The sequence below is a fragment of the Harpia harpyja genome, chromosome 12, assembly GCF_026419915.1.
Source record: "Harpia harpyja isolate bHarHar1 chromosome 12, bHarHar1 primary haplotype, whole genome shotgun sequence".
Lineage (NCBI taxonomy): Eukaryota > Metazoa > Chordata > Aves > Accipitriformes > Accipitridae > Harpia > Harpia harpyja.
In genome coordinates, this window is record NC_068951.1 from 19,470,227 (window position 1) to 19,490,760 (window position 20,534).

Consider the following 20,534-nt stretch of genomic DNA (forward strand, 5'->3'; position numbering starts at 1 on the left):
GTGGTAATCAGAAGACTTGCAAACCAGTGCATTAGTGTCAGTCTGTTGTTACAAGCTCTCATATGTAGTTAATGAGTGCTCACAACATACGGGGGAAACTTTCAGCTCCACTGAAATGGAGGGAACAGCAAATGCTCCACACTCACTTCAATGAGCTGTAGTGGAACTACAACAGGAGAGAGGGACAAATAAAGGCACTTTTAGGAACACAACCCAAATTAATTACTGTTGTTGCATTTAGTGACCACAAACAGGACAGGGAATGCAGTAGGAGAAGGGAAAGCAGTAACAGAGGCAAAGCCCACTCTCTAAGCTATTGCCAGTTCCGGAGCATGGCAGTTCAGGAAGGTATGGAGCTGCAAAGCCTTGCACAGCAAATTTAGTTCCCTAACTTGTTCTGGTGTAGAAATTTCAGTAACGGTGGGTGCTCTGGTGGGCAGGGTTAAATGTACATCGTGGTCTGCTTAGCCTAGTAAATCCATCGTATGGAATTGGTGACTGATAAAATAAGCACAGCCAACATAGCATGCTGGGGAGAAGAGCGACATGTACTCCTACATTAACTGATTGTTTGAAATAGTTTTGTTTTCATTCCTCCCCGAGATTAGTAGCTAAAAAACCCAGGCCCCTCAACAGTAAAAACAAAATGTGCATGAATCAAGGATAATGGTTTACAAAATGTACTGTGGTCCTTCTGACAAATAGTTTAACTCCTAGCAAATGTACAAGATAGTCTGCCTTTAGGTGGCAGAGCTGGTTGTGGTCACTTACTGTCTTTGTCTAAGCAAACTTATTGATTGAACCCAACTATACTGAAGCAATTCATAAGCAGCAGATACCAATACAGCAACCAGTAGCATTTTACCCAGAGCCACATCTGTGCTCCAAGCTGCTTACTGTAATACTAAATAGTACAAATCTGTTGATTTGATAATGCAATGTCAAATGGTAAATCTGGATCAGTGTTGCACATATCCAAGATTAAGCACTTCTGAGTCAAAGCCTTCAACTCCATTGAGAAAGAAATAGGCCTTAATTCTGATCTTACTATAGTGGTGTTAGTGAGGAGTTACTTTGCTGATTTCACAGACATTACATCATGTTTATTAAATGGTAACTGAGATGACTGAGGTATGTCAGCCTTGACTCTAACTCCAACAGCCACAGTTGTCTTAGTTCCTTTTTCTACCAAGTCAAGTCACCCTTGTAATTGCTTAGGAAAGACTCGATGTGCACAGAATTCATTATGGCACTTGTTTCCTTGCAGAGGAAACCTCCTGTAAGCTGACTACATGTTTGAAAAACATATACTTGTCTACAAACTAACTAAATGAGAAATGTTGAACAAAGGCTAGTAAACTTCAAGACAAAACAATTACACTTAAATATGAATTTTATTGATAAGGGTATTTTGCTATAAATTAATAATGAGAATGAGGACATATAGTAAAAGCAGCAGTTAAGATAGAGAGTGCACAAGAACATGAAGGATTGGAGGGGACAACATCTGCTGCATGCTAGCCTCCATGGCCTACACATATCTTAGTCATATAATGAGGAGGAAAAGCCACAAACACATCTGAGGAACACAGGTGTGAATTTTCTCCTTTACTCAACTTGCTTAGCTGGTTCCATCACCTATTGAATCTCCAATAAAGAACAAACCAAATGAAGTCAGTGTTGTGTGACATATAGGGTGGCTCCATGTAGATGCAGGTCAGAAAGTGCTTCAGCACTAGAAAAGATGTGTTTTTGCCAGAAGTCAGTGCAGTTGCTCTGTACATAAACAGTTCCCACTCCCTCCTCTCTAGTTCATAAGCCTTTACCCACTCACTAGAAGAGCCTGGCTCCCTAGCCCCCCACATTCAAGCAAAAGAAGCCAATAACTATGTTGTCACATGTAACTAAGAATTTGGGAGGGGCCCCTGGTTCACCTCTTTATTGTGGTCAGACTTACAGAAGGCTGAGCGTTTCTACCCCACTCTCTGGAAGCCTGGCTCTGTCCAGCTGTCCACAACTGAGAATCCAAAAGTAACTAGTCACAGATAAACATATAGACTTGTGACTTCTGTAAGCACTGACATTTAATTCTGAATGGACTGTAACTGCTATACAACAGATTTAGTCATCCTTAACTGATAACTGTACACTGCAAAAAACAGTGGCACTGTACTGGCTGTGGACCTCCCATAGCTTTAGGGAGGTCAAGTATTGGGCCCTGGGTAGGAAAGTGTGTGCTTGGGAGCTATGCAGGTATAATTGGAATCACAGCATCATGAATAGCACCATTCAGAAATAAATACCTGTTTAGCACTATCATTTCAATCTGTTTTGAAAATTATCTTGCCACACCCACTGCCTCATCCCATCACTATGGTATCGCCTATCTGCAGAAGCTGCAATGGCAGTCCCTCTAAGCCCTGAAATCCACTCTGGCCCTGCCCCTTCAGCTCACACCAGCATCTACACAAACTGCAGATATGTGAAGTACTGGACTGGGCAGAGAAAGGCTATTGAGTCATGACTATGTATCCAGCTGGACATTATAGCTATGACCAAATCTCCACTCTGTTCCTGAGCAACAGGAGGTACAGCCATGTCTTCAGGAAGCAAGTCTATGAGCTTTAACAACCAGTGAATTCAAGTGGCTTATCCCCATGCTGCTGCTTTGTGCACCAAGACATTTCCACTTCTATTTCTGCAGTGACATCAGAAAGCCTACAAGCACCTGCAATAAGATAACTGCTTTCTTGATTTTATGCTCTAGCACAGTTTTGTACATTTGCTTTCTAGCTTCTAAATGTCTATGCTACCAGGATAGAAAAGTACCTCATGATTTTTGTATAAAAGCAGCCTATTGTTACCAAGATGGAACTGGAATCTTCAGCTTCAATTTGTAAATTTTTTTCCCTTGAGAAGGGGTAAGGTTATTTTTTTTAATGGAGACTTGCTTCAATTTGAACTTTTAAAAAGATAATTTCTTGCTTTGAATTCAACCCAGAAATGTTTTGCAACCAACAGAGTCTTTATCTTGTACACTTCACTTGAAGAAACCGAGGACCTAGATACAGTTATCTCCTGTATAGCGCAAGAGACATGTTCCCCTGCTGTGATCAAAAGCTCTTGGGGGGGGAAAAAAAACCAAACCCCACCCACACAGTAAAACTCTGAATTTAAAATAAATTACTAGCTGATTCACTTTGTGCTATTCTTTCACAATCATTATGAAATTCAAAAGAAATCACAATGATGTTCAATTGTTTTATTCTCTTCCACCCCCTACAAGCTAAATATTACACAGGGAGAAGAGGAGATGGAGGCATTCTGCAGAACTAGTTATATTGCAAAGCACAAACTAAACAGCAGTGTAAACTTGTAATCAGCTTCAAGGTTATCTCAAGCCTTAAAAAGGGTAGAAATGTTTGTTCGCTTAAGTTCCAGACAGTCATCATCTCTTTCTGGCCTCAAGGGTACCAGGCCTCTAAGAGAACTTCAGTAGTGTACTCTAATTTCTTTTGGTTTAGACTAGCAATAGGAAACTTTTGCTTTAGTCCTCTTTTGAACCTCCAAGAAGTCCTTTCAGTACCTACCACTGGCAGAACACATGCAGCTTGTATTAATCTGTGAAAGGACATGCATGCTCATTGGTGTACTGCTCTGAGCCAAAGTTTCTTGAAAGAAGTTTAGGTTCTTTGGATTAGGCCCACTCTTAGTAATGCAGCCAGGATTACATCTGTCTGTTTACTTCCGATGATTTCAGTTTGTTGGGTTGGTCCTTAGAGTCATGAAAGCTTAGTGTTTCCCCTGGCTACTGCCCAAACTCTTGTCTAAGACCTTTATTGCTTAAATATGTAGGATAGAGCCAAGACAGCTTTAGGATGAAATGAAAAAGGTTGGGGCTTGATCTCAGTTTATATGGGTGCAAGTTCTCATCTATTTTCATCTTTCCTGACATACTTGAAACCCTGTGAACCTTAAGGAAATTAACCAACCTACTTCTGAATGAAAGCATAAGAAAGACTTAACACATTAAAACAGTATGAATACAGGAAGCTGAAAGTGGAAGTAAAAAAATAAGTCCTCTTAGAATAAAGAACTCAACTTAGGCACCCTGCCTCTTTTACCTGAATAAGAAAGCACATGCATTTCTTCAGAGCTTTCTTTCTCCTGCCAAGCACAGCTCAGCATGGATTATAACAGGATAAGGGAATAGGCCACATAACACACAACAGTTGCACTCCAGGTTACAGTCCATAGCACAGCAGCCTGCAGAAGCACATTGCATAAGGAACCAGGCATACAAGCAAAGCCAGCCAGGTTCCTTGGAGTGTTTTCCTTAAAAAGTCAGGGAGGGAAGAGGAGACCTGCTGAATGTGAGGGGGAAGTGTGCCTATAACAAACCCAGGCTCAGCTGTGCTCAAAACCAGTTCCTGGTTCAGGAAACCTTGGAGGCAGACATTCTATCCCGCCATGGCAAGGCAGCTGATATCAAAGTGCCTGTGTGCAAGGTCTACTTGTGGTGTTTGTCTCTCTCCTCTTGACTATTACTGCCTGCCAGAGAGGTTCTGGTAGGGCCAACAGGGCAAGGGTTGTTCAAGTTAGTTCTCCTCCTGCAGACCCTGCAGAGCAATAGCAGTAATGAGCAGAGACACTAGACAATGGCCTCTTCCTCAGCAATGCAGTTGGTACAGTGTCTGAGGTGACTGTTCTACAGACAAGGAAGACTACTTGCAAAGCTAAAGATCCATTACTTCCATCTGACCAGAGAAGAGTGATTCAAGATAAAGAGGGAGGTGGAACAACAAACATTGGTCTTCCTTGCCACCGGTCATTGACATTTCTGGGAGAATAAAAGAACTGAGGAGTGCTGCTGCTTCTTAGTGGTTTGCTTCTATGTTCTCAAAGACAACCTCACCTGGATGGTGTGAGAGACAGGTATAGGACTCCATCTAAGAAAATACACTACCATCTGCAGGCAAGTTTGAAAACAAAAAAATCCTCAAGCATGGCAGACTACCTAATGCCAAGAAGTTTCTGCTGAGCTATATGTTTGTCTGCGGAATGTTTAGAAGCCAGTAGTACCTACATACTAATGCAGAGCTCCTGTAAACCTCCTATTTAGACCAGATTTTAGACCCCCAAAAAATCCATTTTTTCTACGGTGTTTACAATAGCAGTCTGTTTGTAAAGCTAGTGACTGCTACCATGTTACATTGGTGTTCCCATTGATCCTTATCAGTACAAATCCTTGTAATTCCAAACATCAGAACAGTATTCAAGAGCAGCACATTCCATCTCTAACCACTTAACTAAATGGTGCCTTTAAACTCCCCTTAAGACAGTTAAGAATCAGTTATTAAGATGTCACTACTGAAAAATAACTATTGCTTTTCTTAAAGTTTAACAACATTGCCAATATATTATTGCACACAATAAAGGGTTTTGGAACTACAAAGATAAGGAATGGGTAATCTAGAAGACCCAGAATAATGATCCCAGAGCCATTCCAGTCGCTGCTCCAGCAAGCATGCCCAGTGCAAGATCTCCATCGCTGTCACGGTAACGCTCTCGAATGATGACATGGTTTGCAGGGTGTTGGCCATAAGGTCCTAGGTAATGAGAGATTGTTAGGAGGAGGGCAAAAGAAATGTATATCTTAATACCATGTGTTGTAATTTCAAAACATGCCCATTCTTTCACCCTCTTCCTTCCACTGAACACTAAGATGATATCAGCTACAAAGGTAGAACACATGTCTGCTTTGGATTCAGCCTCCACATCTATTAAATAAATCCAGAGGCCTAGCAACACTTCTAGCCTTGTAAGAAAAGCTCATCATAAATGTAAATCTGAACGTTGTTCTGCAATTATATTAGCAAAGAACCTATGAATTACTCGTATCATTCTATCAAACACTCTGTGGATTTAATGCAAGAAATGCGTCTTAAAATTGACTCAACCTTGAAGTTAAGGCAAACAGTGTAGTTCCCCCACCCCACCCCCCCAAAAAAAAAATCTTTGGCAGCTTTAAGCCAGTGGTTTGTCAGAAACTGCGTATCAGTTATTCACTCTACAACTACTGCCTACTACTTCAATTGTGCCTTCACATCCTGGACTGATCTGTTGTGTGGTGACATCTGCTACGTTTCTTTTCAGATGAAGATTGGCCCGGTAGTAAGGAATTAACCTAAGACTCAAGAAACCAGCAATTGACCCTTGCTCTGCAACAGACTTGTACAAGCTCCACCTGTCATATTTTGTGACTTAGCTCCTACTTGCAAAGAAAACATAATAGTACTGCTTTCCCTTCCAGACATTTCAGGAAGACTAAATATTCTTGAAGATACTGCAATGTTTTTTGTAAAAGATACTGAAGTAATCCAACTAATACAAGTAAAAAAGGCTCTTGATGCACGACTGGGAACGTCTTGAGAAGGATTATGTCAATTCAGAGAATGAGCAATGAAGCCAAAAGTGCAGGGGTTAAGTTAGTTGCTAGGGGTAGACTTGACCCCTAAGATTTAGTTGCAGTAACCCTAGTGAAGGAAAACATCAAGGCGTGGTTACTATGCCCAACCTATAACTAGTATCTTAACACACTGGACTTGCAAACTGTTTAGGAAAGTTACTGTTTAATGCTGCATTTTTATCATACAGGTTTGATTTCCAAGGCCTGCTGGTAGTTTTTAAAAATGGTTCTTGGGACTTTCAACAAGCTGCTGCTTTTCAGCTGCTGAGAACCAAGAGAACCCACCTTCCTCTGTGTTTGCATATATATGGTCTGTATCTTAGGACTTCACTAACTCAGACGTGGAAAGCTTTAAAAGCTTCAGGCTGATGCACCTCCCTTGTAACAAAAAATGGAAAAGGCAAATGAAATAACCTGACAAGTATCAAATGGAAAAAAAAATCTCCCTCAAAACTGAAAAAAAATTTCTAAATAGAGATTCTTGTTTGCAGAGGCAGATCATAAACAATTAGTAAGTTAAATCTTCTGATTTATATTACCGATACTACTCTAAAGCCCCAATTCTGTAGGATTGGGGTTCTCTGTGCAAAGCTAATCCTAAATTAAGGTCACTAAGCTTAAAAGCACACCATAAAATTTTACTCTCTTTCCTCTTTTATCGGGATTGAAAGCTCTACAAACCTGAACAGAGCAATAGAAGACTTCACAAGGCTGTACTGCCTTACAACAATTCCAGCATGTGGGGAAGGAACCAGTTATAACCGTGCTTTAGGAGTGGATTTACTTTTGAAATTTGCATTTAATTCTGAGGTCATAGCTGAACATCAGTGTTGAAATAATTAAGCTAGATATAAGAGCAACAGATTAATCAAAAGCTCCATCAATGCCCAGTATGGAGTACTGAATCCATCTTGTTCTGGCTCTTCTGTCTTTCCTTAGAAAACATGCTGCCTACTGTAGTTAGAGTTCATGAAGTAATTTAAATATGTTGGGATCACATCAGGAAGCTTAAATCACTTAATACAAATTTCACTGCACTCACTTTATTGTGAAAGGGTAGGGGGACTTGGTTCCAGTTACAAGTCAGGTTTCTTTCTATCACTCTGTTGTGCAGGAGTAGTGGGTGGTAAAGGGTGGTGATTAATAGAATTAAAGCCAGAAAGACTGACTCAAATAGCTTCTATAGGAAGATGAAGGATACGGTTTATACTGATTACCTTGGTATGGATACTGATAGGGAACAGCATAAGCTTGTCCATTGGAGGCATAGAAGACTTGAGGACCAGCAGGAGGATACACACCGTTGTACTGATCGTAGCCATAGCCATAAACCTGCTGAAATTAAAAATGTCCGTTACAAAAGTATGCTTTGCTATGTATCCGATTAGGCACTTTGTTCGATTCTCCCTCATTTCTAATGCAGTTTCATGAAAATATCCAGTCTGTACTGATACAGTCTATCTACTCCCTGGAAAGGATTCAGAACAGCTGCCTGAAAAAATAAGTGCACCTAGGCAGCATTCGCTGTCCACCCTTCCTGGATGGTGAATGGCAGAGGCAGGGCCTGGATCATCAGGCAGCCACAGCAGCCTTACCAGCTTCTCCTCTCTGCCCTCAGGCTAACAGCAGCTCTCTGGAGAGCTCAAAAGTGGCAGGCAGGCAGCAGCTGATCCCAGGAAACTCCAACCAACCTTCCTCTAGTACACTGCAAGCAGATGTCAGACTCAGGACAAATACTCTGTAGCTGTGTGTTTTGGAAGCAATTTTGTTCTCCAAAAGAGGAGGCCTGCTGCTAGCCCTGATACAGCTCCCACTACCACATCTAGTTCTTAACAACTATTTCTAACAGCGAGGGGCTGGAGCAGAGCACCTATAGTGCAACAAGTGATACTACCCCAACAATCTGTTTGTGTATCACTGCATGTCATTCAGAACATCCAGAAATCCCCAGTGTATACTGGTTCGGCCCCAGTGCTGCTCCTTCTCCACTGCAAAAGAACTGTGCATCCAGGAGCTAAAGTTATTGTGTTGCTATGACATCTTGGATACAGTAAAATCCTTATGTGTTAAAAGTGACAGCTCCAGTCATTAAATCCTATTTTTAAAACTCCTGATTTTATATCCTTCCAGTGCTTACACAATGTGAAAGTGTAGTCACACCTCCTTATGTTAAAAGCTGCACAGCCAATATTTTTCAAGATTAGCAAATAACTTCTGCTCTGTCTCTAAGAAGCTTTATTTTCCAAGTTCACTGAGGAGCCATCCCTTTATATACCTCCTAACCAAATCTGCCTCACCCCTTTCAAAGGAAATCCATCTCAAATAGGAGTGACAAGAGATTGTTAGTGCCTTACTCTCACTCCCCTTTTGCACAAAGCTTAAAGCTGGATCTTACTGTGAAACACGGCACTTTGGGAGTACAGTTTGAGTGCTTGAAGGATGGCTGCTTCTGCTACCTCACTTATTTTAATGCTTCCCGACTGCAACTCTTACCTCAGGTGATGGTGTGGCATAAGCTGTATAGGGAGGAGGGGCTGAGGAAACGGCTGTCTCATCATACATCACATCAGATCCCATGTAGCCCTAAACACCATGGAAAGATAGCAGTTATCACCTTTTCCTACAGCCAGCCAGTTTGAGTAGTGCAAGGATTAAAACTTAATGATCCCGAAGAAAAAGTAACCTTTAGACATGCTGCATGTTAAGAAAGCAGTGAGTACCTTATAAAGCACTGTAAAAAGAAACTACTTGGAGAGCAGACCTGGGAGAATACAAATGCCTGATCAACCACAGGAAGGAGCCATAAAATTTCTTACCTCTGTGTGTGCACACATACATGCACACGTGTACATGCAAGCACACCGACTCCTTCCATCACTTTGTAGCCTCGGTTTTAGAAATTACCCTCTTGTTCATCCTCCATTTTCAGATAAAAAAGTCTTCACAACTAAGCTAGCTGCTTCCTGGCACCCTAGAGTGGTATCACCAAGTTCTGCAAAAGCAGATAAAGGAATCAGTAGCCAAAAGTGGCACCTGAACATTTTAGCTGAACGCTGTCATAGTTCTTAGCCACCTCTCACTTTTGGCTGTGAGAAGACTTAAAAAAAAAAATATACAGTAAGAGAGGTTTAACTGTAAGGATTTGGGGGGCTTGGTTGGTTTTAGGGAATTACTTTGCAAATACCACCTATAATTCTCGTCCTTTTTGAAGACAGCCATGAAGCAAAGGTGATAACTTACTTGAATGCATCTACAAGGAGCTCTCAAAGATAATTAAAGATTTGTTACAGTAACCTTGTATTCTTGCACCTAATATCAGAAATCTACAGTGATGCTCCTAGTCAGTGTCTTATCCCAAGAAAAAACACAGCTCCCTTTTTTAATTCACAAGTGAACGCTTTAATAGCTCAACAGAGAATGTTCCTATTGTCTCTTGTACCTGGACTGAAGAAAGACTTTTGAGGGCATACTACAGCCATATCCCAGGTCTAACTTGTGGTGGAGATTCTAAGGATTGCTTGAAACACACTGTTGAAAGCACTACATGAAGAGGCAGGTACTTCCACCACCCAAGAAAAAGTCCAGCAAATGCTTGCATCATAGCAGTAAATGTATTCTGTTCTGCTACAGGGAACTCTGTACAGGCATATGACACAAGCCTGCAAACATCTGTAAATGACGTAGTTCTCAAAACTAGGGTGATCACCCTGCTATTCCAGTAAAGTTATGAGGTGCTGCTGGATGCTTGTTATTTTTGAAAGCTGTGTCAGACACCTACAGATGGACTCAAACAGGTTAGTTCAAGTCCTTGCTGGAGACCTTTAATAGCTTTGGAAAGTGCTATTTATGCAGAGAGCTACCTGCCCTACTTTCAGTAGCAGGGGTCTGCCTTGGCTGACAAAGGTAATGCACTGGCAAGTTTTGAATGCCATCTAGCAGGGCTGGCAGCTGTGTGTCAGAGACATGAAAAGCAGCAGTTCCTAACTCCTGAAACCAGGAGTCACTGTCTCACACATAAGCAAGATAAAGCCCCTAACTCTAGAGCAGAGAGACCATGAGTGTTGTGTCCTCTGCATGAGGACAGTTCCTTCACTTCTCATTTAACACTATGAAGCAGCATAGCATGGCTGCAGTCAGAGGCAATCGTGTCCAGGGTAGTTTTGCTATGACAAGTGTTTGCTTTGGTTATCTACAGATCTCAGTTATATCACGTGACAGATGCCTCAGTACAGTGGCAATGTTAATGTGACCCATCAAAAACTGAGATAAACTTCTACAAAACCCAGCATTTTCCCATGAAACAGAAACATCTCAGGTTGGTTCAGTCTAGCCATGGAAAGGCTAGTACTGAAGAGTACTCTGGAAGGCAGTCTGGAAGAAAAACAAATTAATAATACCCACAAGTGGATGGATGTGGTTCCCCAAAGACAGTTCTCTAGAGAACTCCAAGACTCACAGAGAGGCTTTTATGATTCCTGACCTCTTCACTCTCCACAGCTAGCATGCTGATGCAGAGATAATATACTCCTTCCCAGCACGCCTGCACTCACCTCCACCTCTTGCTCCTCCCCTAGTCTCTACCAAGCAGCATCCCACAATGTAACAGATCTACATTAACAAACAGCTTCTTTGCAGTAAGCTTCCTTTAGCACTGCACCTGGTAGGCAACAAACTCTAGAAGTGGAAAGTGCATTTTTACTGGATGCAGAAGATTTTACTTTTTGCCCACAGCCTCAGTGCCAACTTCCCTTACAGACCAGCTTCCCAAACATTCACTTCAACCCAAAGAAATCATTCCCTGAAATCATTCACTTCCACCCAGCATGTATTTGCCTGGACTTGGCTGCAAGGATGACATGTGCATGTGATCCAGAGGATCATTCTTCTCCCCACCCACAAGCCTTACCATCATGTTCATGACCCTGTTTTTCTCTAATAGAGAAGGATGGAACATGATTTCAGAAGTAAACTGCTGGACCACACTTAACACTGATGTGCTGCTTCTCTATCAGCGTAAAGCCTAGGTAGTACACTTACTGTGTTTGTTCTGGCATCCTGGAGAGCAATTTTCCATGCTCTGCAAAAAAAAAACATTGTTTAGTGGAACACTGATAAAAATTAAGGCCACCTTTTCTTTTTAGGACTATGAAAAAACCAAGGTTAGCAACTAGAGGTACTGCAGGAGCAGAGTTTAAGATACTGCATATGCCAAAGCCTAATGATACACTAAAATGAATGCACAAAGGTGTTATACCAAGATTGAGAAATAATTACTTTCTTTGCAGAGCTGAGGAGGAACACAAGAAGGAACAGATGCAGTTTTGAAGGTCCTCACTGCAAGCACAACAGCTAGGTAATATGCAGCCATGCTCAGGATAAGGTAAAAGGAAGAGATGCACCAGGGAAGCTGTATCTCCTGCCTGAAACAGTTGCATCTGTGCTGACTAGAGAGTGTGGGTCTTGACGCTATTACAGTTTGAACAGAAGGTACATATACTTCACACAGATACTCCCATGCCATGTGGCTGGGAGCATGCTCGATGCACCACGCATACTTGGCAAACACTGATGATAGAAGTTATCTAACTATACATAGCCAAGCTCAGTTGAGAGTTCACAATAATAGAGTATTCCTCCCTTCACTACTGATTGGGATCTCCTTGGGCTAAGGGAATGGGAAAAGTGAAAAAAAAAAAAAATCTGTTCAGCAAGTCTTGCATTAACCATATTAATAAGATTCTTTTACTCCTCCTCACCCTTCAGTGTTTTCAGTGACTTAACTTGCAGTTAGTTTGCATGAGCTAGACAACTTCTTATAGGAGAGCTATGTCTTATCACTGAAAGACTGCTTTTACTTGCTTGAAAACTTTCTTAAAACATGTCTCTGAAGGTCTGAAGGAAGGAAAATAATTAGGGAGAGAGAGAAAAAGAAAGATAAAAGAGGAAGAGGCTGCAAAAAACAATATTCTCTGGCAGACTTACAGGCAGTCATCTGCACTTTCTGCACAGAGGTTGACTGTCCTCCCATCGCGGCAAACAATCTGCAGTAAACAGTCTCTCTGCTTCCCCTCTGGAGGCTGGAAATCTGAGTCAGAAAAAAGAGATGAGTTATGAAATATCTATAACCAGAATTTCATTATTGCATTTACAAGAAGGGAGACAATTTATGCCAAAGTCTGGACAAAATAAACTAGGGCCAGTTGTAGCTGCTTTCCATGGCATCAGAACAAATTACAGAAGGAAATAACCTGTTCTCATTCTTTAGAGTATCCTGGAAGTAAGTAGCTCTGAACATCATTCCTAAGAAATGCAAGTGTCTTACAGCCGAACCAATCCATACTTAGCAATAAGTACTCTCCAACACTTGTGTCCTTCACTTGTGTCAGCATCAAGTGGAGTACTAACAAATGCTAGAAGTGAACTTAGTAATACTTGAAAAAAATCTGCTAAGGTTTCCCATTTCTAGTCCTGCCTCTCACTCCAGCCAGCCATAATTACTATAATTACACCAGTAACTCTATGATCAGACACAGAAGTCTACTGTGAACATCCCATTCTCACGTGCATGCCTGCCACCTGCATATATGGTACACTGTCCTCACTTAGATTTAAAAGGAAGTATCAAACCCTAACCTAATCTATCACATGGTGATACCACGCCCTGGGTGTCTATAAGGCAATGTAGTAGTTGGTTGGGTTGGGGTTTTTTGGGGCAGTAAGGGGAGTGTTTTTTTTTTTTTTAACAACAATGAAGTTGCACACTTCTTGGACACGTTTACTTCTGCAGTAGTGTTGTAAATGGTATGCTGGGCAGGCACTGAAGTTGTAAAGAATCCCTGAATACACAAATCCTGAAGGTTTCATTATTACCTCGACATTCATTCCCCACTCTGAGGTTGATGCAATGGATTCGCATGTGGATTTTATCTTCTATATCATGGCGATTTTGATCATCATAGAATATTAAGCGGCCATCAGACCACAGGTCAAACCAGTTCTTTTTCCAGCGCCGTAGAATAGTACCTTAAAAATAAGACAGTCACTTTTAAGGGCACATATTGGGAAGTATTTGTGTCCTAAGAGTTAAAAAATAAACCAAGAAATCCTTCACAGTTGCCCCAGACATTCTGAGGTGCCAAGCAAAATCCTGTACTACAACATCCCCATTTCAGAACATTACAGAATTGGGTCCCATATTTTATCTAGTATTCAAAATCACAACTGAGTTTATTTTAAGTGCATAATCTGGTGCTTTAATTCTAACTCGCTGCAAGAACAAGCAGAGGGCATAACTAATTGAAGACATTAAGTTAAGGTGTCAGGTAAAGTTTCCAAGTCTCCACTTGGAAACTCCACTCCACTGTATACAGCACTAATTACAGAGCAGCATCTGAAGCTGAATGCCAGTCAGACACCTCAGATACGGTATATCCTGTTCCCACTGGTATACCCAAAAGGTCACATGGAAATGCTGTCATGACAGGTCATTTTGTGAAGTGTCCTAAAGGTTAAAAAAACAAAAAACAACGCACAGAGCTAGAGACATGTTTTAAGAAAGAGCTGGGAGTTACTAAGTTGCTCTGATGTTTTTTGAAGAAGTTAGACACAGTGGGGAGAAAAGGAGGTAAAAAGCCCACGACTTACTTTGCCGGAGCAGCCATCCGCTCTTCACAAATGCCATTGTTGCTTAATCTAGTGGACGGAAGAGGAAGGTGAGGGGGAGAAAAGCAGTCTTCAGTATTTCACAATAATACATTAGAAAGAGGCATCTCAAAGTATAATAGCATATATTATAGCTGCATGTACCCAGCTAGTATTGCAGAGAGACACAGTAGATCTCAGGTGAAGATATTCAGTGAGGCACAACTAGTATTCTAGGACTTAACAAATGAAACAAATGTAGCAATCCAACATCACTATCAGACCACTTCTAACTAGAAAACTCACAAGCTTACAGCTACCACTCTTGCAACATGGGGAAGAGAGACTGGAGCCACTGCTTCCTGACTCACCACCAGTTCCTTTCAAAGCTCTTCTCTTGACATACATGTGCTTCCCGTATCCTGCAGTCCCAAGTTACTAAGCACCCTCACTTCTTCCCTACCTCCCTTTTTCTGTACTTCCTCTTCTGTTTTTTTCATTCACTGGCTCAAAGTCCAGCCAAAACAAAAGCTGAAACAGTTTAAGCAGGAAGGAGAAAGCTGTTTTTATGACTTGTATTTCTTCCAAATCATTACTAGCTCCCTCCAAGATGAATTGAAATAAGTAAAAGTTAAGCCCATAAAGTGAGATTCTCGTTTCTCCTCAACTTTTAAATGAAGCCTGAAATGGCATAGGAAGGACCCTGCATTAAATTCATGTTATCACACATGACATTAAGCACTCGGCCACTGCACTCTGGTTTATGAGCATGTAAAGAAAAGAGATCAAGCATAGGATATATTGGAGGACAAGTTTTTATTTTATAGCATAATGGTGTTCTGACTATTGTTCTAAAATGGATTAATAAAAACACAACTATCTGGATGCAACAGAACTAGAAAAGCAAGAACAGAAGCATTTGAAGCCTCCCTTGAGAAGGCTGCCTTTTTTAGAAATTATCTGTGGGGCTTGTAAGCCAATATGAGAGACAGATACTTAAACCTACCAGATAACATTCTACTTGTAGCAGCATAAGAATCGGGGGGGGGGGGGGAGGTGGCATAGTAGATTTGATAGACAGAGGAACTCCTCCCAGACGAGGAATGTGCTTAAAGCTCAAGGGGGAGGGAAGAAGAGAAGGGAGTTTTGTTATCTTCTAGTAAAATATAAAGTTAATAAGCATCCACTTATTTTCTGATAGATGTATATAGGCCATCTATTGGATATTACTTGTAGCTGTGTCCTCTTCACAGTATTGGGCAAATACTGTAACACACAAGTAAAGACTATAGCCAGCAGGATTTCATATTGAAGGAATGCCACATCCAGCACAGGCTCGGGTGTGATGGTGAGAACCACCTGCAGGTAAGGTTTAAACTCCAAGATAAACCTCTTACTCTTGCCTTCTGTACCAGCTTGCTGGGAAAACAAACATTTAGCTGGCAGCCCATTGAAAGAGAGTGTCGAACTCCTATCCTGCTTTAATCCTGGTCACTTGGTCCTGCTCTGAGGTCTAAGCATGCTGTTGTCACCTGCCTACAGAGAGAGCGCTTCAGAAATAGTGGCCAATTTATTCTTCCAAAGTAACAAAGCAGTACAAAGGACCTGAGCCTTGTTCTCCCACCACCCCAATCTATGCTCCAGTCCCCCTAGATTCTCCTTTACAAGGAAACAGTCTTCTTGCTCTTCATTTGCACAGGAATGGGTCTCTGCAATGATGCTTCCATGTCTTCCAGTTTGCCCATTAAGGTGAAATCACTGTGTATTTCCAGAGGCCTTTTAATAGTCTAAGAGCCGATAAAGAACTTGCATGAACTTCAGTTCTGTTGCAAGTGCTAGATTAGGCCATTGAATGTTTGTTGCTGCCTTTAAACTTACTCTGTTACACAACAGCATAATTAGATTTAACTTAGACACATAAAGGGGAAGAAATGAAGAAGAAAACATTTCTCTTGACAAATTAAGTTTTGCCTGTGATTTCAGAATGGCTCACAATCAAAGTCCCACATTACAGAATGTCTCACAGCTATCTAGGGCTACATCAGCAAGAGGCTTCAGCAGCTGCACACCTTGCATGTAATCTCAGATGCAACAACGACATTTTCCCAACACAGAATTTAAGTGCCCAAAACTTCAGCTCTGCATAGAGAGCAAGGAATCACACAGAACAATCTGTCAGCACTGAAGTAGGAGGTGCAAAAACAATTAGATATTCTTCTCTGGTCCTTTTTAAGCACAAGCACTCCCTTGAAGTCCTATACAGTATTCACAATCAACCTACATTATGTTTAAAAGAGTATTTGAAGAGCTAGAAGATAGCCTGGCAAGATCAGTTGCAACTGAGTATTATTTGCTTGTTAAACTAGCTCAGTGCAACCAACGTGGAAAATGGGATTTCAACAAAGATAAATCTATTTATCACCAACCTCAATTTAAGTTCCTTGGTGACTGAAATCTAAAAGTAGTAGCACCCTAAACCAAATACAAGGTTAAGAGTAAATGCAGCAAAGGGGTGGGGCTATTCCTTCCTGCTCCCTGGAATAGCAGTTCTCCTTTTTCGCACAGAATATGATGTGGAATATCCAACAGTCTATTCCAGTTCACTTCTTGTTCTCAAACCCAGTTGGCTGGTAGGAAAAGCAAACTTCAGAACAAATCAAGTGTTTCTACCTGCAGCTTGTAATTACTAGAGCAATTTTGATTAATGCAGTCAAACTAGCAATGGACCCGATTCTGCAGTCCATGTAGATGGAAGAGGCTTAGCCACACAGACCTAACTACAGAGCCGAGTCCCAGGCGACCGGCTGTGCCCACTGACACCTCACTGTTCCTTTATTCCCAAGACTTCAGGTAGAGAACTATACAAAGCTCAGAGGAGTGTTCGAGTGTAACCCTATTTGCCCCCCTCCCCCTTAAAACAAAGCAAGTTTTCTATTTTTGGAACTTTCTGACTCTGCAACTAGCTACATGCAGGCCTTTTTTCCATGAAGTTGTGTTTATTTTTTACTAGCCAATGCCTAGTTCTCCTGAGAGATGTGGCTCTCAGTTCAAAACCTGCCCATACCCGAGCGAGTCAGTGCTCAGGAACGAGCCGTTTGGAGAAGCACCATCCCACCTCTTCCCTCTCCCACCGCGGCCAGCTCAACCCGACAGGCCTCCTGGGGGCAAGCTGGCCCCGGGCCCAGGCTCGCTCCCTCCCCTCCTGCCCCGCCGTGACGGCAGGCAGCTTGCCCACAGCTGGGCCTGGCCAAGGCAAAGCGGCAGCTCCGCTCCCCGCGCCCCCCCCCCCGCCCCGGGCGCTCGCACGCTTCCTCCCCGTCACCCGCCGCCGGGCAGCGGGCGGGCGCGTCGGGCTCGCCCCGCAGAGGCGGCCGAGCCCTGCCCTGAAAGCTCCGTCTCACCCTCCGCGCACCCGGCTGCCGGGCGGACGGAAGGGACCCCGCCAGCGCTCCCCCGGGGGAGCCCCTTCCGGCCCCGGCAGCTCCGGGCCCGCCGACCGCGCCGGTCCTGGCCTGCTCGGCGGCCCCGCTGACCTTCGCGCGGCTGGCGGCGGTCGGGCCGGGCCGAGCCGGGCAGCCGCACAGAGCCGTGCCCCTCGCCGCCCCCCGCCGCCCCCCGCCGCCGTGCCCGGGCGGTGGCGGGGCGCCGCCGCACCTACCTGCCGCTGCCGGCCCCGCTCCGCCAGCGGGCAGCGCCAGCCCCGTCCTGACGTCAGCCCGCCGCGCCGGCCCCGGCCCCGGCCCCGGCCCCAGGGCGGCGGAGGCCGCATGGCCCGGGGTCCCCCCGCCGCCGAAGCTGGGGCCTTGCGGGTTGCGCCGTGTTTGCCGTGGGACCCCGTGGCATTTGGTGGGAACGTGCCTGTCCCTGTTCGGACCCCTCCACGGGGGAAGGTGTGGTGCGGGACAGTGCCCCAGTTACGGTTAATGTCTTCCCCAAGACACAACAGTTTCTCACTATTTTGAATGCGTCCCCTTCTGCACAGGTTAGCAGTTGGCACAGTGTCAGCCCCATCACACTAAGACACGTACACGTTTTTCTTTTCTCCCTATCTTATTTATGATTATGAAAGGGACATTTTCTGATCTCATGGCAGGGAACTGCAGCAGAGAATGACAGAGTCGCTTTGTTCAAGCGGTCACACAAGTACTCAAGGACAGAAAAGGCCAGCTAGTCTGTGACCTCTTATATAAAACAGCCACAAACTGCATCTTGGTGATTCTTGCATGACAGCTCTAAACTCTATTTGGGTCAGTGCTGCCTGCACACTGCAAAATCTGAACTGATGGAGAATGCACTAGGTAATTATCTTCACAATCCAAATTGTGTTCTCCATTTCTAACTCAAAATATATGAGATAGTTACAGTTTAAAATGAGGAAAACCTCTTACGGAGATGTAATATTTCCCCTGGATGATGGAACTTCCTATTAGAGCTTTTCCCAGGCTCATACTGGTAACATAGGAGGGAATATGACTCCTATCATCACAGTAAGTAAAAAGAAAAAAAAAATCATTAATTGGTTTGCTTCAGCCAATGTCTTTTTGTTTTAAGACTGGACAACACAGAAATAGTATTCATCATAGATACAATTTCACTTAATCTGTCAACAAGCTCCTAGATTTCCTCCTACCCATCCATTCTGCTGTCTTGAACACAACAGCGATTCTAACTAGAAATTACATAGAAAGCCTGTAATAGTGTAGTTCATGGCTGTAGTGTAGTCCATGTTTTGATGTATCTTTGAAGTGACATAAAAGTGGTGAATGCAGAACAGGAGGGATAAAGAGAAATCATCTATCTGTGAATAGAACTGCAGGTTTCAGAAACAACCAGTAAATGAGATCTGTGTAGATCAAAATCTGTTTATGTAGGAGTCCTTCCTCTGAGGCTAGAAGTGTTCACCTTTCATTGCTGAAAAAGTATTTTCAGAAACTTGGAGGTATTGGCTTAGAGGTGGAAGGCAAGACAATCTTTAGACTGAGGGAGGGAGCAGTTTTCTTCTGGAATGAAAAATATTCCTCTTGAGGATTTGGGAGCCTAAGCAGATCCTGTCCTTGGCAAGCAGTCACTAGGGGACAGCTGCCCTTTTGACATGAGTTCAAAGCGTTGGCTGTCTGGGTTCGTGTAAAACTTTAGTTTTCAGATTAGGTTTAAAACCATTTTAAAATTCATTGAGAAACTGTCATGGTGTTTCCTGAATTAATTACTATCATGGGCACAGAACATCAAGATTTTGTTTAGTAGCTGTTTGGGACCATGTCCTATACTATGTTGACCTTGGAAACTCAGTTAGGGAGAGTCAGGGCCGTCATCATGGAAGTTCTGTGCCACACAGGTCCTGTCTGATGGTGCACTACAGAGGCATAGATCCAGGAAACACCAGATCTTCAGTCTGCCGGAAACTCAAGCGTATGCTGGAAACCCATGCAAACATATTAGGCCTACCATCTCATTAAATTCTGAAATGTTTTGAATTAAGTGTATTTGGCTCTGCATTTGCTGATGAAACTTTCATCAGTAAGTTTCTAACTAGCTGTGCTGCAGAGCTGAAGGCCTAAGTCTTAGTACCCTGAGCAAAAGAACTGGAATATTTCCATGAATACTATTACAAATGTAGATTGTTTTCAAATTGTTTGCCAGTGAAGTGTGGAAGTGAAGGCTTTTGTTGAGATTTTCAGCCTATTCATAATTGCACCTTCAGTTTGGTTATGTTCAAAGCATGGTGTAAGATTCACCCCTCACCAATAACTTAAAAAAAAATATGTTTGGAATGTTTCAGAGTTACCAACCCCCCTTTTTTTACTCCAATCCTTGTCCTGAATCAAAGAAACCAAGGCTGAAGTTCAACTTGCCAGTTGCTAAATGCCTAAGAAATTGCTGTTTGCAAAAATGTATTTGGAGAAAATTGAGCCATATGGTGACTTCTAATTCTTTGTCATAATGCAGCTGACATAATGCATCTCTTCAATACCTGCTAAATTTTGACTGCCACCAACGTAACCATTTGAATTTTCACAGTCATTTGAGGGTCTTCGTAGATTCTTTCTATGCTGCTGAAATTTAAATTTCAAATTTCCTACTCTGGTTCATAAAAGATAATTAGACTCTAAACCAAGCAGAATACACATTTTCATTAAGGATAAGCAAATTATTTTAAACAAAATACATGCCAGCATTATTAAGTTTTATAATTAATGCTGTTAATACTACTACAACTAATACAGTGCTCAACCAGGCTAGAAAAATCATATTAAGAATCAGCATTGCTTGCAAGTTAATGAAATAAAAAATATTTAAATCAAGAAAAATATTAATAAATGGACCAAACAACCCGGTTGCAACAGAAAAATAGGAGACCTGCTGCTGGAGAACACCTGAATAAGGAATTAAAAGAACGAGGACTCCAAATTTGTTATATGTTTAT

At 42.5% G+C, this 20,534-nt stretch overlaps 1 protein-coding gene across 1 annotated transcript; it reads right to left on the bottom strand.

Annotated features, from left to right (window-relative positions):
• Positions 1–1,375: 1,375 nt before the first annotated feature.
• Positions 1,376–17,850, bottom strand: PLEKHB2 (pleckstrin homology domain containing B2). The gene is made up of 8 exons (XM_052803438.1): positions 17,769–17,850; positions 14,114–14,161; positions 13,340–13,492; positions 12,452–12,554; positions 11,507–11,546; positions 8,963–9,052; positions 7,687–7,801; positions 1,376–5,609 (listed from the first exon to the last, which is right to left on the bottom strand). Exons 2-8 carry the CDS (start codon positions 14,148–14,150, stop codon positions 5,473–5,475), a joined length of 675 nt encoding a protein of 224 aa, XP_052659398.1. The 5' UTR covers positions 14,151–14,161; positions 17,769–17,850; the 3' UTR covers positions 1,376–5,472.
• Positions 17,851–20,534: the final 2,684 nt, after the last annotated feature.